The sequence below is a fragment of the Daphnia carinata genome, chromosome 1, assembly GCF_022539665.2.
Source record: "Daphnia carinata strain CSIRO-1 chromosome 1, CSIRO_AGI_Dcar_HiC_V3, whole genome shotgun sequence".
Lineage (NCBI taxonomy): Eukaryota > Metazoa > Arthropoda > Branchiopoda > Diplostraca > Daphniidae > Daphnia > Daphnia carinata.
In genome coordinates this window covers 13,002,203-13,017,742 of record NC_081331.1, presented here as the reverse complement: position 1 = coordinate 13,017,742, position 15,540 = coordinate 13,002,203, and the positions used below count along the sequence as shown (strand labels likewise).

The 15,540-nt window shown below is 41.0% G+C and overlaps 2 protein-coding genes across 2 annotated transcripts; one reads left to right on the top strand and one right to left on the bottom strand.

Moving 5' to 3' along the window:
* Nucleotides 1-3,985: 3,985 nt before the first annotated feature.
* LOC130690889 (electron transfer flavoprotein subunit alpha, mitochondrial-like) lies at nucleotides 3,986-5,652 on the bottom strand. Its single transcript, XM_057513752.2, has 7 exons — nucleotides 5,501-5,652; nucleotides 5,256-5,408; nucleotides 4,913-5,177; nucleotides 4,619-4,852; nucleotides 4,452-4,555; nucleotides 4,246-4,387; nucleotides 3,986-4,175 (listed from the first exon to the last, which is right to left on the bottom strand). Exons 1-7 carry the CDS (start codon nucleotides 5,540-5,542, stop codon nucleotides 4,102-4,104), a joined length of 1,014 nt encoding a protein of 337 aa, XP_057369735.1. The 5' UTR covers nucleotides 5,543-5,652; the 3' UTR covers nucleotides 3,986-4,101.
* Nucleotides 5,653-5,744: 92 nt separating this feature from the next.
* LOC130690882 (calcineurin-binding protein cabin-1-like) lies at nucleotides 5,745-14,690 on the top strand. The gene is made up of 20 exons (XM_057513745.2): nucleotides 5,745-5,841; nucleotides 5,903-6,039; nucleotides 6,149-6,262; nucleotides 6,324-6,473; nucleotides 6,567-6,668; nucleotides 6,726-6,937; nucleotides 7,009-7,225; nucleotides 7,297-7,733; nucleotides 7,811-8,077; nucleotides 8,156-8,450; nucleotides 8,509-8,750; nucleotides 8,832-9,462; nucleotides 9,529-9,873; nucleotides 9,939-10,225; nucleotides 10,286-10,953; nucleotides 11,020-11,122; nucleotides 11,229-11,511; nucleotides 11,572-11,858; nucleotides 11,930-12,266; nucleotides 12,335-14,690. The coding sequence occupies exons 2-20, from the start codon at nucleotides 5,953-5,955 to the stop codon at nucleotides 14,594-14,596; spliced, it is 7,326 nt and encodes a 2,441-aa protein (XP_057369728.1). The 5' UTR covers nucleotides 5,745-5,841; nucleotides 5,903-5,952; the 3' UTR covers nucleotides 14,597-14,690.
* The last annotated feature ends 850 nt before the right edge of the window (nucleotides 14,691-15,540 follow it).

Sequence of the window (15,540 nt, the reverse complement as noted above, 5' to 3'; positions counted from 1 at the left end):
TGTATAGTAAAATGGGAATCCTATGTTGATGGATAGTGTCATGCACAGCTGATCTCTCATCACAAGTGACATAGAGGGGCAGTTGGGAAGAGGGCAAGGGAACATCAATTGAAAACGATGTGGTGGCGTAAAATGTTGATGGGCTCATTAAAGAAAACACCAGAAATTAACACACTGGGCATTTATTACGCAAAATATTCTCTTTTCTTCGCAGCTGTGAACGGTATATTAAAATCAGCCATCACGGACAGTGATTTTGTTTAATATAAAAAATCTATTTCAGTGCTAAATTTTCAGCACAGCAGTTCCAACAATTGGCGTGACAAGCATCGTTTTCCTTGTGGTTTAAATCACGAACCAACGTCATAGAAAAAATCTATTCGATCTATTACCGCTGATTGTATTGGATTGGTCTTTTTGAATACAGAAGATGACGAATGGACGAAGCACAGATATGGATAGAAACCTGAACGAAGCAAGGACATCATCAAGCATTGGCTAAGTGCTGTGCGCTATCAATGATGTGCTATCCCAATCAGCTGCGCTTTTCCCATCAGGTAGCGAACATTGTAAAGGCCGCTATGAAAATTAAACATAATGATTGTAACGCAACTAAATTTGCGAAGGTAAAATATATTGAAAAAACGATGCGTATCGAGCGCGTTTCCAAACATTAAATTCGCTTTCAGGAGAAATACAATTAGTTTGTCGTTCAGGCATGAAGAGACCTGCCGCGGAAGAATCGACGTCATGGCGGAGCTCTTAAGTGCATTGACGTTGAACGTTTTACATCTTCAATGTGATCATACCACCGCCAGTAAAGGTTTTCTTATACGGCTATATACCGCATCGCTTGTATTGTCAATATTTCTTGTATCCACCCCAACACGAGCACTTAGCGTAAGCGGAAAAAAGCGGGGAACGTATTGAAAAATCATGGATTCATGAGGCAGACGTGGTGAAGGGGCCATTTAATCGACTTGATCCATAGCGATGGACAACCATCCCAGTTCATTTCTTACAAAATGGACCAAAATAACAGAGGGGCCGCCAACGGACGTCCCTGGACAAACGATCAAGACTTCCGAGGTCATGAATAAAACAGGCGGTGCACAGGGGAAGTTCCTTATTCATTGACACGTAAGATCGTAGGTGCCAGTTGTTTTCGTTTAGAACCCCAAAGACCACAGGCGTTTTACTATATGAAGTTGAGAGGGATGCTAGCCTCCTAGACTAAATATTGGATAAAGCCAATGTCAAACATAAAACGAAGGGCCATTCTATTGAAAAGTGCAGTTTAACGCATTCCTATATAGTCTATAAGGCTTGCGTTGTTCCCTGTTGCGTCCCGACTCTCCGGCATGTGTTCCTTTCAAAGGTAATTGGCTTATTGGGAAATGCCATGCTCGGAGTAAAGATCCATAATACTCCATTCTATTATTTCCTTTATTGATAGGTCGACCGTCTTTTTTTTGTATTTAGAGAAATTCCCGGGTGCCTTTTTCCTTTGACTCTCGTTGGATGCTCGTCTTTCTGGCATCGAATCATCGGAATGAACACGGTGATCAGCGACTTCCTTCCTTTACAGTCCAGATTGAATACCATTCCAGTTTTAAGTACAAAATTCTTCGCTATTCTCTGTACAGTTCTTCTTCTCACCACTCTTACAGTGAAGATGATTGCTGTTTTATGTGAAAAATTCATTTGCGAGTGCCATAAGTATCTCAGCTTTATATCACGCACGCGACCTGAGAGTGTGGTGAAGAGATTTTCGAAGACGATTAAATTATTAACAACCTCGAATATTAATTATTATCATTGCGAATAACGATTCGTCTCAGCGACAAGTGTTAATAGAGATGAGTAGCTAGATGCTTGAAGATTAACACTGTACAACTCACGTCGACAGAAGAGTCCAAAGCTTATTGGCTTTTCAGTGGGAGCGATTGAATTACTTCATGTTCAATTGTTCTGCTTTATCGTTGTAGTGAATTAAAGGATCATAAAAAGTAAAAGTATTAAAGGCGCTCAGAAGATGGTTGTAGGAGGCCTTTCAGGATATCTGCGCTAGTGACGCAATTCATTCCTCCGGTCGAAATCACTTCCGGACGGATTCTAATAGAGGAGAACTATTTGATTTTTTTTTCTTTTTGTGAACCGTGTACAATACATTTTCCGTCTTGTCTTCTTGCCCTATTATTATATATCATCAAGCATGTAAACCCGTACGGCACCGAAACAAGAATCGATAGGGCCGGCCACTCGGAAACTGAAGCGATAAATCATCCGCGAAACCGATGGACGTAGAACATTGTCGGATAGGCATAACAATCTTCACGCAGGATTGTTCAGTGAATACATAATTTACGCGTGAAAAAAAAAGATAAGGAAAATGTGTTGACGAATACGAGGAATAAATCCCTTATTTTCATCTTTTACTTTCTCTAGCAGCTTTTGGATCTCGTTTCATCTTTTCGTCGCGTTGATCCGCTGTATTGAAAACTAATCTTTTGTACCTACTTTGCCTAGTACCTTGAGTACCATGGGAACATTTTTATTCCAAATAATGACTCACTTTTTATTCCAAGTTTTTTTCGTTTTGCTGTTCTCTCCATGATTTACGAGCTGCTAGATGGTGGGAGCGTGCAACGCTGTTGCGATTCGTACCGTTGAGCGCTGCAAAAAACTTTTTGGAGCTTATTTTGTTTTCTTTGATTTATTTCTGCTTGCTTATATTGCAATTTTGTCTTTCATATGGATGGTGGAGACTTGCTTTAAGGCTGTGCAGCGGATCGGGAGCGTGCGGGCGAAGCACCAGTGCTCTACTGCGCTCTGGCGAGTGTCTCTTTTCGTTATTGATTTTCCACAGGAGAGGGCGAATGGTGTTTGAGAGCGCTAATTCGACGGACGGAAACGAGCAGGCGACCCACGAAGAAGTAGGAAGAACACGGCGGCTGTCCCGCATGCTGAAAAGAGCTCCATTATCCCAACCAACGAGTCATTGTCATCAACAGATGAGACACGAATGGCAGGCTCTTGATACGCTTCAAATCCGCAGGAAATAAAGAATCCCAACATACTTTCAAAAATAGACTCATAAAACGCCGAGATCTATACACATTAACTTGCTAAATCCGTGCTGTTATTTTGCTTGTGAAAAAACGTGATGTTAGAATTTTTTTTTTGTATACGATCCTTAGCAAAAAGAAAGGCACGGCCGTGGTGTGCGACAGCTTGCAACTGTATTGCGCTTCGTGAATTAGCTAGAGCTCTGCTCTCGCCAAGGGTAGTCGCCTGTTGTCACGTTCTTCAGTGGAAGATTGGGGTCCTGGCTGCTGTACAACAACCTAGCAGGGACCATCCACCTCAGCTTTGGAAGCCCGCATCGTACAGTCATTGTCAAAATGAAAGTCGTGCGATCTCGACTAAGTGAGAGACACTTGGACTTTAAGGAGCAGCAGCATGTCACACATGTGCAGCAAAGAAAGGATTGAAAGAAATGAAGATGAAAAAGAAAAACCATGAGGGCAATGAGAGTGCGCTAAATCGTCCTCCGCCTTAATGGGTTGTGATATCTAAGGCTATCTGCGACTCGTCGCGGCGTTCCTTAATTGTGATAGAACTACTGAAACCCTATGCAGACCCGTATGTTAGTCTGATGGTTTTCTCGTCTAATGAATGTCGTTTTGCTGTTTATTTATCGCCTTCGTTAGTCCCAGACATCCCCCTCCCCACGTTCTTTATCTGCTTGTTCCAGTGAACAATACACCTCATTATTCGGTACATCATTCATTTGATACGTTTTAGACATCGAGGAGTTCTAATCTGATTTTCTGAACGGCTCACGATGCATACATGAACACTTGTATGTAACTGTCATCGTCTGGATATGGGTTATCTGACGAGTGAACTTGACGAACTTGCTTGATAATTGATGAGATTAAAAGTCTGCTTTTTGGACAATATGTTCTCTGATCTTTAAAAATAGAAGGACACTATCTATATATTTTTTTGTTTCTTTAATCCCATATTCCATACACATTTGCATTGTTTTTATTGTTGGTATTCTTTCTAACCAGCAGGAACAATCTTCGAAGATTTTTAATTTTTGCCGATTTTCTCGGTGAGTTCCGGCACGGCAGCAAACAAATCAGCCACCAGACCAATATCAGCGACTTCGAAGAACATGAATCAAAGCAGATTGAAGAATTACGACAAAACGAAATTACTTAATTAAATCAGTACCTTGGAAAATAGGGGCTTCGGGATCTTTGTTGATGGCGACGATGGTTTTCGAGTCTTTCATGCCAGCCAAATGTTGAATGGCGCCAGAAATCCCAACGGCAATGTAAAGTTCTGGAGCAAGGATTTTGCCGGTTTGACCAACCTGCAAAATTTATATTCGGAAATAAATTAATCTAGGCTAGGAAAGATGGGGAGAGTTGATATACCTGAAGGTCGTTAGATACAAAACCAGCATCAACGGCAGCACGGGAAGCGCCTACCGCAGCACCCATTTTGTCAGCAAGATCGTAAAGTAGTTTGAAATTGTCCCCTGATTTGCGTATCGGTTAGATTTGTTGTATCTCCAAGGTAGAATATAATGGTTAAGATTTACCTGATTTCAAGCCTCGGCCACCACTTACGACGATTTTAGCAGAAGCGAGCTCAGGTCGATCGGACTTTGTCAACTCTTGTCCAACGAACTCCGAGATGGTAGAAGCATCGACAGCCTGTGTAGATGCTTCAGATGGTGCGACTGAGTCTCCTATGGCAGCAGCAGGAAAGCTTGTTGGCCTCACAGTGATAACTTTGATATTTTCATTGGATTTCAGAGTTAAAACAGCATTTCCTGTGTAATAAATATGACTGATGATTGTGATATTCCATAAAGATAAAATCAATATCCAACCAGCATAAATTGTTCTAACAAAGGTGTCAGAACTGTTGATTGCAGTTACATCAGAAATGGGTGAGACATCCAACAATGCAGCTACCCTTGGAAGCAATGTCTTTCCAAAAGCAGAAGCTCCAGCAAGAATGTGGGTGAAACCAAACTGCTTTTGAGTAGCTACAATCAATGGAGCTAATGGTTCAGGCAAGAGTCCATGAAGATTTGCATTTTCAGCAACAAAGATTTTAGATATCCCAGCAGCCTTGGACAATTGTTCTACCACCTGAAATAGAATAATAACTGATTATATAATATTCCATAATACTGTGCTGTGATTCATTGCATAATTTTAATCACTTACTGATCCACACTTGGCTCCAGCCACAAGGCAAGATACAGTCCCACCAACTTTTTGAGCTGCAGTTATGGCACTCAGGGTGACAGGGTTAAGTTTGCCATTGTTATGTTCGGCTAATACCAGTGTACTTTGAAAACGATGAGCCAAAATAAAAACCTAGACGTGTATTTGAATGGCGTTAATAAGCAGAAGAACAGGAACGGTTCAAAGCTGTAGATGATGATTCCACTTTAACTAGCTAAACTTACATTTCTTCCTTGGAAATTGCGCAGATGTGAAATTGAAAACATTTTCAATACAATTTAACTAAACGAAACTCTTAATTTGTATCAGAGCCAGTCACCCTATTACACAGCGAATTTCGATTGAGTGAATCGAATTGAAGCTAGCAGACAGCAAACCGCAAAGGAAATGAAGGCTTACGTTGCTCATTTGTTTTTCTTTGAACAGGAAACTTACAGCTGTCGTCTGCTGTTTTTCAGGCTTTGAAAATATTTGTTGGCGTCTGGGATTGTAGATTATGGTTCCGACTGATGCATCTGAAAAAACATATTTCTGAATATATTTTTGCATCTACTTAATCTGCATAGTAAGAAGGTTGTGCGGTACTTCTATGTAATTTAATATACAACGAATTTATTCATGTATAGAACAAATGTATGGAAAACATTCAATGGCATACTAAAATTTTTAGCACGGAATGTTGAGGATTTCCGCATTAAACGAAGAACTTTCGGAGGAAAGTTCTGGAGTTGATGAGCCTCTGGTACCAACGAAAGAAGTAGAAGTAAGTAAAATTTGGCACTACACCTTATGGTGCTAAAATTACATGAAGAACAAGTAGGCATTGAAGCTCCAAGTGTGCCATTAAACCTGTATGCTTATTATTTTCCTAGGAGGCTGAATCTTTGAATTTGTACAAAGAAGCGCTAGATCTCAGGCAGAAAAATGAACTGGATGCTGCCCTCAAGCTTTTCCATCAAACACTGGCTTTGTCTTGCATTGAAAATGTAATTCCATTTTCAAATAATTTCTATTTGCAATTTTTCTAACAGTTGTTCAAAACATTAGGCTTCCGTGGATGAAAAGGAAGATGAAGGCAATAGAGACCTAGCTACGTTGTCATCTTGTCTTCAAATTAAATATGCTTGTTTAAAAAACATTGGAGCCTTATGTGCTTCCAAAGGAAATTTTGATGAAGCTCTTGAAGCATATCTTGAGGTAAAAAGCACATTTCATCTAAAATAAAGAAAAGGAAATTTTACTTAAAAACTAAGATTAAGAATAATTAAACAATTTCATTTGTGCTCAAAGGCTGTAGAAGTGGATTCGCTTGATGTTACTGTATGGCATAATATTGGGAAAATTTCAATGACCTTAAAAAATTTTCAGCTTGCGCGACATGCCTTCCTTCAGGTAGTTAGACCATAAACTGTTATCCAACGCTATTTCTAAATGTTCCTCACTCCATAGGGTTTGGCGTGCAGTCCCAATCATTGGCCTTGCCTTGATGGAATTATCAGCGTTCTTTTTGGATTAGGTGACGATATTTCTTGCCTTCATTACATCAATATAGCGCTAGGGAAAGACGCCTTCTACACAAGAGGACTTATACTGAGGGATTCTATTTTTCAAGTCTCGCCATCATTCAGAGAGGATGTTGAACGAATGTTCAAGGAAAAATGGTATTTACCTTTCACTTCTGAAATAGTTAACGTTTCTAACGTTTACGACGCATTGACGTGGATTTCGCCAGGGTCCATTTGTTTGAAACTTGCCCGTATAGTGAAGAAGAAAAGAAGGAATTTATGGAGGAAGCTGAAAGGCTTCGCCAAGATGTTGGCGGACTTTATACAGAAGTGGTTTTACCTGGAATGCCATTGGCGAAAAAAATTGAATCGTTAACATGGATAGCTGTTGGAGAGAGCTTGCTTGCTACTTACAAATCCATGTCAGAGAACAACAAACCAATGGTAAAAAGAACTTTGGTCTCTAAGTCAACTTGAATTTCATGTTAAACCTTGCTAACTATTTTCATTAAAAGAAAATGAGCTGCCCGATAGAACTTGAGCTGCCAAAAGAAAAGGAAGAAATCGAAAAAATTTCAGTTAATCCAGCGTCATTGCCAAGCAGCGTTGAAATGATGGAGTGTAATGATATTCAGACACATGCTGTAGCCGAAAAAGACGCCTCTCATGTTGATGATGCACCTCATGCTAAAGAGCTTTCAAGGCAAAATTCAGTTTTGGAAGAGGTCGCCAAATCTGATGTCGACTGTCCATTGGATCCAGCCTTAAAAGTGGAGCCAGTAACGAAACCAGAAAGCAGGAAAAGAAAGCGATCAGTGGAAAACGGAATATCAGTATCTGAAAAAGAGATTCAGAGGAGGTCTACTCGTTCACGCGCCTATGCACAGCAAGTAGAAGAAGATATATACAGTCTTCGAGCTGAGCTGAGGAGTTTCTTACCCACCTGTTTACTGTAAGTCTGGTAGAACCACATGCATCTTCAGTGTTGGAACTGATTTCGTTTCCTTTTTTTTTTTTTTTTGTTTCCAGTTTGGATGAAAACTTTGATGCGTCAAAGGAAGCAAAAACTGACCACACAGGAAAGCCAACCCTCAAAATTTGTGATCGTGTACCTGATGCTATTCCATTTTCCGAAGAACAAAAAACCGTATCAGCGTTTATTCATGAGGCTCAGGAATCCAAAATGAGAATAGTGGAAATGCTCGAAAGATTTTGTACGTGTGTAACACAACTAAATGATTTCCTGTGGCCTAGGGAACTTAGCAACGTATTTAAAGATGCATACCAAATTGTTAGGTAACTCCTCGTATTTTATTATTCTTTACTATTATTATCAACCTACATTTATGAATAATACCATATATTTTATATAAGAAATGGCCTCCCGGTCTCCGACATATTCCATCAAGAAAATAAATCGCACGATGAATTTAGCGATTTCGAAGCACTGATCCACGCTGAAATTTTGGTTTCATGTCAGAAAAATGATCCGAATATGCAAATTCCTTCCTGGTTCATCGAGGATTTGATGTTTTTGTTCCAGTGTGCCGATCCAATAGATACCCAAGCAACACATTCCAAAAGTTTTCAAGCTAGGGTTTTCTGGCTTCATTGTAATTGGCATTTTCAGAATGGCAATGTCGAAGTTGCCTTAAACTATTTGCAGATGGTAATTTCCCTACGCATTCATTTATAGTTCCTTTTATAAAATTATTCTTGACTCATAGGTAAACAACTGTTTTAAACCACAAATCCGTGGAGTCCCTCAGTCGCTCACTTTGTCATCCGTTGTTACTCATTCGGTTGATAAACCTATCATTCTGAATACTTCTGATTGCAGTGAAATGGGAGAAGTTCTTTTTAGAACCTTGCAACTTAAAGATGTGGTTAAACTATACGAAAATAAGAAATTTAAACAGCTTGTAAATATTTTGAAGGCAACTTTTATCACTTCTGAATCGGAATCCTGGTAAGCCTAATAGTTAATTTATTGCTTCCGTTAATCTTTTTAAATTTATTATTACAATATTGTTTCTTTTGGCCCCCTTAGTAACCATAAGTACCGAGTTCCAGTAGATAGACCCACTCAGATAAATATGTTACTGGAAGGGCTATCTGCGCTCGAAGATTTCGACGATTATCTGGTTTGGAGTGAAAAGTCTTTAGATGAATCAACGTCGCAATACCTAGAAGCTTACAACCGGAAGAATGTTGAAGAAGGCGCCACGACCGATCAGCCTGTGGGAGGTCTGGCTGCCTCAGACTGGTCTAAAGTTATTGAGAAAATTTCAACAGAAATTGAAGAAATCTTGCGATTTAAGCGGACATCTTTAAGTGTGCTTAGTCGTCGGGCGTTAGTTCGCTTTGCAGAAAATTTAGTCCTCATTTGTTCTCATCAGCTTGAAGCTCCAGACACATCTTCTAAAATGCCATTGGGCTCTCCAGTATTTTGGGTTCTTTTACATCGAGTCATTGAGTTTGAGGAACAACGTATTGCCTTAGTGAAGAAAGAGGAAAGGACCGCTCAAAACGCTTTGGAAGCTACGCAAAATGAATCTGAAGAAGAACTTGATGAAGCGTTACCATGCTCAATCCTTTTCCTTCTTTCGGCACATGATCTTCTTGGAAAGCACTCCTGGTGTATGCTAGAAGGTGGCGTTTTCGCCCTTTATCTTCTTGAGGTGAAATAGTTCAATCTGTTAAAAAATTAGACATATTTTACATTTTGAAAGCATTGGATCTTATAGGTATTGATGAAGAAACGTCGGGTAACGCAAGACTATGAAGATCGAGAAGAGTTAGGAAGGGCTATTGAACAAGCCTCTTTCTGCGCGCTTGGCTATCCGACAAACAAAAAATCAAAAACTAGATCTTTGGCAGATCATTCGGTTGCACCAGTTTCCTTAACATGGAACCGGGTATTGCTGCTGGCAGAATTTTTCCTTCCCGTCCGTCAAGATCTCCCAGAGTTTGATACAGTTAAACCTACTTCAAACGCTGAACAAGAGATGTTGCTCCAAAAAGTCTCTAGTTTAATCCCACCCGAGCTGGATCCACGAAATAGACTGGAAGATATCCAAAGTTTTATACAAGTAATGGAACTCTTACATGTTATAAAATGTGCTTGTATTTAAAAAAATTACCTTACATGTCATAGGGACAACGGCCGGATATACCTAAATATTTAAACCACAGCGGTGTGCCTCAAGAAGTTGAAAACGTTTATTATTTACTGGGAGATTATTACTTCAAAAATAAAGAGTGGGCTAAAGCCATCGAAAACTATATTCTTGATTTGGCATTGGTACCCGACCGTTTTGATTCTTGGGCAGCTGTCGCGCTTGCAATCGCAAGTAGATTAGAAACGAAATTAAATTCGTGCGAACGACTGAAGAATCTAGCAACATTTCTCGATCGAGCTGAGGCAGCGCTGCGTTGCTTTCGGTAATGTTTATCCACTCCAATTTCGTTAGTTCGCTTCGTTAATGTTTTTTCTCTATACAGGCGTGCTCTCGTCCTACGCCCGTTGCAAACTACTTTGTGGATCGAACAAGGATCTACGGCTTACATGCTGCACTCATTCTGTTCTCAGCTGCTTCGTAACGAAACGGATTCCTTGAGTATTGAGATGTTTGAGCGTCTTGAGAAAGAAAAAGAACGAATGCTTGACATTGCCCGAGACTGTTTCATTGCTGCTGATAAAGCCTCGTTGACCGCAATGGAAAAAGGAACGGGAGACGATCAGGATGAACGTTGGCTTCACCATTATATGCTTGGCAAAGTTGCGGAAAAACGTTCGAAACCATTCAGTGAACTTATCGAACACTATCAACGTGCCGCTCAGTTGTTAGAAGAATCATCCGCGTCCTACCCTCGACGTATTCCGTACAATACACCCCCGCAGCTCAGCGTTGAAGCCCTGGAAATCCATTACCGCATTCACAGCCACTGTTTAAAGACTTTGATGAGTTTAGAAGGGAGACCTCAAGATATCGCTGCCTACTTTGGAATTTCCAAGCAATTACAAATGGCTTCAAGTGGAGCATTCGCCCACGGTGGTCGAAGGGTCTCCATTGAGCAAAAGGAAGAGATTCAAGAAAAAGAAACGAAGAAACGGAAAGCTTCGAAACATGAAGAAGAGAAGCCGACCAAGAAAACTAATGCTGAGCCAGGTATTATCTTTCGCAGCTAATGTAAATTGCTGTTATTCTATTTTTCACGTTTTTTTTTACCTGTAGAACCAGAAGTTAAGCTAGAAGGTCGAGCGGCTACAATTTACGATGTTTCTATTATTCTCAACGAAATCCTTGATCAGGCTATTCGAATTGCCAAACCTAAAAGGTAAGCGAGTTTCATGTCATGCACGATTCTTATCTGTTTTTAGGATAACAGAGCATCTTAATAGCCGCAAGTATCTTCTTTTAATAACTCCATATATATTCAATAGTGATGCTGTGAAAAACGATGTGTTATTGGAACTGCCTGTCCTATCTGAGGGAGAAAAAGACACATCCATATTAAAAGCTTCTGAAACGTGCAAAGATGTAGAAATGGATATCGAGCCATCCAAATCAATTAGTGAATTGCCTACACAATCTCAAACCAACGAAAGCTCTTCTTCCTCATCTAGCGATGATTCTAGCGATTCTGATTCTGATAGTGACTCAAGTTCTTCATCTGATTCATCCGACGAAAAAAAAGATGAAAAAGAAATTGAAAATCAGAGCACGGTATAATTTTTTGCTTTTGTTGCAAGCTGAAATGTTAATTCATCTCCTCATTATGCACAGATCAACCCACACGGAGATGAACCTGTCCCGGACTTACAAGCAATGGTCGATATATGTCTGGCAGCTATTAAAGAATGTGTTGGACGATTTCCGCATTTCTACAAAGGTCTTTACAGACTTGCCCACTATTACTACCATTCCAAAGTGAATCGTAACATCGATGCATGTCGGGAATTACTTTTTGGCCGTCCAATCTCGGCTTCCATTGCTCAGCTTCAACAGCAACAAGGAGTCGCACAAGCCAGACATCTTCCAACAGGAGTTGCAGGGCTATTCACAGAATGGAGGTATGTATATTCTATTGTAGGAAGCACATAATCTTGATAACAATGGTGATTGTTTTTCGTTATTTTTCCAGATCGAACAATTTCTTTCATGGAATTTGGCGAATTCCTATTAACGAAATCGACCGTCCCGGATGCTTCGCTTCGCACATGGGACGTAGTGCAGCCCTGCTATTAGATGTTTTACGTGAGACGCGTGATCATCGATTATTAATGGAACTTGCGTTGGCCCTTCAACCTGAACCGGAGCCAGACAAGAAATATTTATTCGATTCGGAACGGGAGCAACATGCCAGCCTTGCTCTGAGTTTGATGGGACAAGTTTTACGTAGTCGTTTACAGGAAGTCAGAGATTCCGCCAACGTCATGCTTTCCGGAAGTGATGACCCGAAGCACCCATCGCCACAGCAGGTTGTTTCATTTTTCCATGTACATTGTTTTTTAATAGTACATTTCTTATTTGCATTTGTTCGTTATAGGGATCGCCAAGTTCGTCGAAGAAGCTATCACTGTTAATGGACACGTTTCGTGCCTATGATCGCATCGAACGCAATCTTCCTGGTCAAGAGGTTATTTTCGGAGCATTACTGATCGAAGGTTTCAAAATCTATCGAGGTGCCAGAGATCAGAATGAGAGTGACACCAATATGATGGAGCAAGCCTTGGCTTTCTGCCGGAATAAACAAGCGCAATCAAGAGCTAGAGTGGGTGGAGTTCGAGGAGGCATGGCATCGTCTCTGGGTGTTGTGTCATCCCGAGGAAAGAGAGCGTACACAACTAGCCGAAGAGGTAGACCACCTGGTGTAAGTAGGCCCACCGTAAAAGATCTTATCAACACAAGTACCCTACCCGTCCAGACTGCGCCTAGCTCATCTTCGGGGCAAAATTCTGCAAACGTCATGCAAGAGGCTATGAAGCTATTGCAATCAGCAGGAGGTTCCATTAATAACTTGCCTCAACATCTGAAAAACATCCCTGGCATTTCAAATTTGCTGGCTTTATTTTCTAATCCAACTGGAGATAAAGCATCCGCCGATACTCCTGCCCCGGCTGCTCCTTCTCCCCGTCCGGTACCGAAAAAAGAATCTTCTACTCCAAAACCTGTACCGCCAACTGCCCCCGCTGCTGTCGCAAGTACCTCTCAACCAGTACTGCAAACGTCTAGCATGTACAATCCGCTTTTACATTCACTGGCATCGGTAGGCGGGGCTTCGTCTACGCCAGCAAGCTTAGCTGGACTGGGAATGATGGATCCAGCGCTTTTATCCATGTTTTCTAATCCCTATCTGAATCCAATGAGTATGTTTGGCATTGGAGGGCCTATGGGTGGTGCGGATGCATCATCGATGTCAAAAATGCAACAAGACTATCAGCAACAGTTGGCCAACTGGATGCAAGCCTCTCTAGCGCAATCATATGTTTTGTCTAATATGACTCCTCCTTATTTCGCAAGTCAGAGGGGGCGTGGTCGTGGAAATCGCAAATCTTCGTCCAGTCGACATTCTTCGAAAACGTATTCTGGTTCAACGGAAAGTAAGACCAATTTAAGTGGCACGGGTGAAGCTTCGGGCTCTGGTATGGCTAATACCACTCGAACATCTACGCCAGATTCAAGCACTCGAAATAAACCCTTAGATTTCATGAGACGGAGTGATTCTACGGAAGGGAGTAAACCTAGTGGGAAAAGTACGGAAAACCGAACGAGTTCTGCGGCAAAATTCCCGAATGATTTCAAGCTTCCACCGCCGCTGTTTGATAGCTCGATGATGAGACAATTAAATCAACAGGATCCTAACATGCAGCACAAATCTGTACACTCAGCTGAAGCCCACAAAAAGAAATCACATCCATCATCTCATAGCAGTGGAAGGCCGCATAAAAAGGCAATGACGGCTCCAACAATAGATGTTAGCAAGCTGATCGCTGGATTTTCTCCAGCTTTTGATATGGGACGTTTAGGAAAAATGGAACCAAAAACAAAAGATAGTTCGTCGTCCAGTCGTGGCAAAACTCCCAAAGTTAGTTCAGACTTGCATCCACCACCTTATCCATCGAAGCCTTCGTCCAGTAAGCCAATGGGACATAAGGAGCCAACAGCTCCTCCGTTCCCAAACATCAGTTTAGGTCGCGATATTACCGTAACGGCAACGTCGGCATCCGCGAAGCCCATCGTCTCTCAATCGGCTTTTCTTGGTTCTTCTTCGTCAACTGGTAGAGTGAAACAGTCGCATTTTTCGCAACCCTCTCCTCATAGTTATGCGGGAGTTGCATCTACTTCTCAACAGATCGCACATGCGTCGAGCATTGGAAGATCAGATCCGCATAACATTGCATTTTCTGTTCTTCAAAATCTTCCATCGTCAATGTCTTTGTTGGTGAAACCAAACAGTGCGAGCCATGCAAAACACACGAGTAAAGCGCAAACGGGGCCAATTGATTTAGTCGTTAACAAATCGAATCAACAGTCGTCTAATCCGATTGCTCCTCTACCCAAACTTACACCAGCTCCTAAATTTCAAGGGAACAAAAAAGGAATTCCGTCACAAGCACCTCCCCTTTCGTTAAAAGCTGTAACGTCAGCATCACCAATCCCTCCGTTTCTATCCAATGCCTCTTCTTCACAGTCAACTTCCCAGATTGGCGTTGCACGCAATTTGTCCAACCAGAAACCGTTGGAAAAAACGAATAAAGCACCTGGAAAGGATTCAGGTGACGATTCAGACGTAGTGGTCCTTGATTGATTGTATAATTATGATGTGCTCGCAGTTTTTTGTAACAAGGTTCCCAAATACAGTTTATGTTAAATAAAAATTATGTTGATATTACACCGTTCAAGTAGGTAGTTGATAATGAGTATGATTTATTTATTGCTATACATCTCTTATCATCCTGATATGTTCACTGTTTTAGTCCTGTAGATATAGGGGACGGGCGTGTTTCGATTGTATTGGAGACTCAGAGATAGACAAGTTCCAGCGCAAAGTCGCGGTACTTAATAATCCTAAATAGGATAAAAGAGAAAACAGTCACTCTGGCAATAAAAAATATAATAATATAAAATAACATTAACCCAAGAATCGCCTGAAATGGGGCATTTACCGTAATATTACTTTCTTATTAATTCTAATTCCGTTGATGGTTCTTTTCCATCACAACTTACATAGATTCACTAAACTCTACAACGTTCATAGTAACGCAAAATAATAATAAATATTCAGAAGGGTAAACGATTAACATGTCAGATCTCAGATGTCACGCAATAAGCATTTTGAACTTACCTGATAAGTGGGGGCTTCCTTTTTGCTATGCCTGTATTGGAACTTTGAAAGAAGATCAGCGATAGTCGTTGAACGTTCATAATTTGCAAACGCACGTGTTGAGGTGGAGGCACAAAAACCTTGTTCAGTGCGAGCCTTGTGCAGTGCTTTATCTCTTACAATTAGCAACGCCGAGTTCACTGTGTTAAACGTGTTTGGAAATTATTTTATATAAAGCCTATATTCACTCTGAAAAGACACAATCTTAAGCAACAGGCAACGTGAGCACTCAACTGTTTTTAGACACGTATTACGTCACATATCACCCATCACGTCCAACTTACGAAAAGCTAGAAATGCACTCATAAAGGATGATGGCAATCATGTTGGCCAACTGACGAAGTCGCCTGCGATAGTGAAGCAACCTG

Excerpts from the sequence above, each read along its gene's own strand:
- LOC130690882 (XM_057513745.2), top strand. The coding sequence starts at position 5,953 with ATGTTGAGGATTTCCGCATTAAACGAAGAACTTTCGGAGGAAAGTTCT. Across the intron at positions 6,669-6,725 it reads CGCGACATGCCTTCCTTCAG|GGTTTGGCGTGCAGTCCCAA; the intron begins GTAGTTAGACCA and ends CTCACTCCATAG. Across the intron at positions 7,226-7,296 it reads CAGAGAACAACAAACCAATG|AAAATGAGCTGCCCGATAGA; the intron begins GTAAAAAGAACT and ends TTTCATTAAAAG.
- LOC130690889 (XM_057513752.2), bottom strand. The coding sequence starts at position 5,542 with ATGTTTTCAATTTCACATCTGCGCAATTTCCAAGGAAGAAAT. Across the intron at positions 4,853-4,912 it reads TGTTAGAACAATTTATGCTG|GAAATGCTGTTTTAACTCTG; the intron begins GTTGGATATTGA and ends TTTATTACACAG. Across the intron at positions 4,556-4,618 it reads TGGCCGAGGCTTGAAATCAG|GGGACAATTTCAAACTACTT; the intron begins GTAAATCTTAAC and ends TACGCAAATCAG.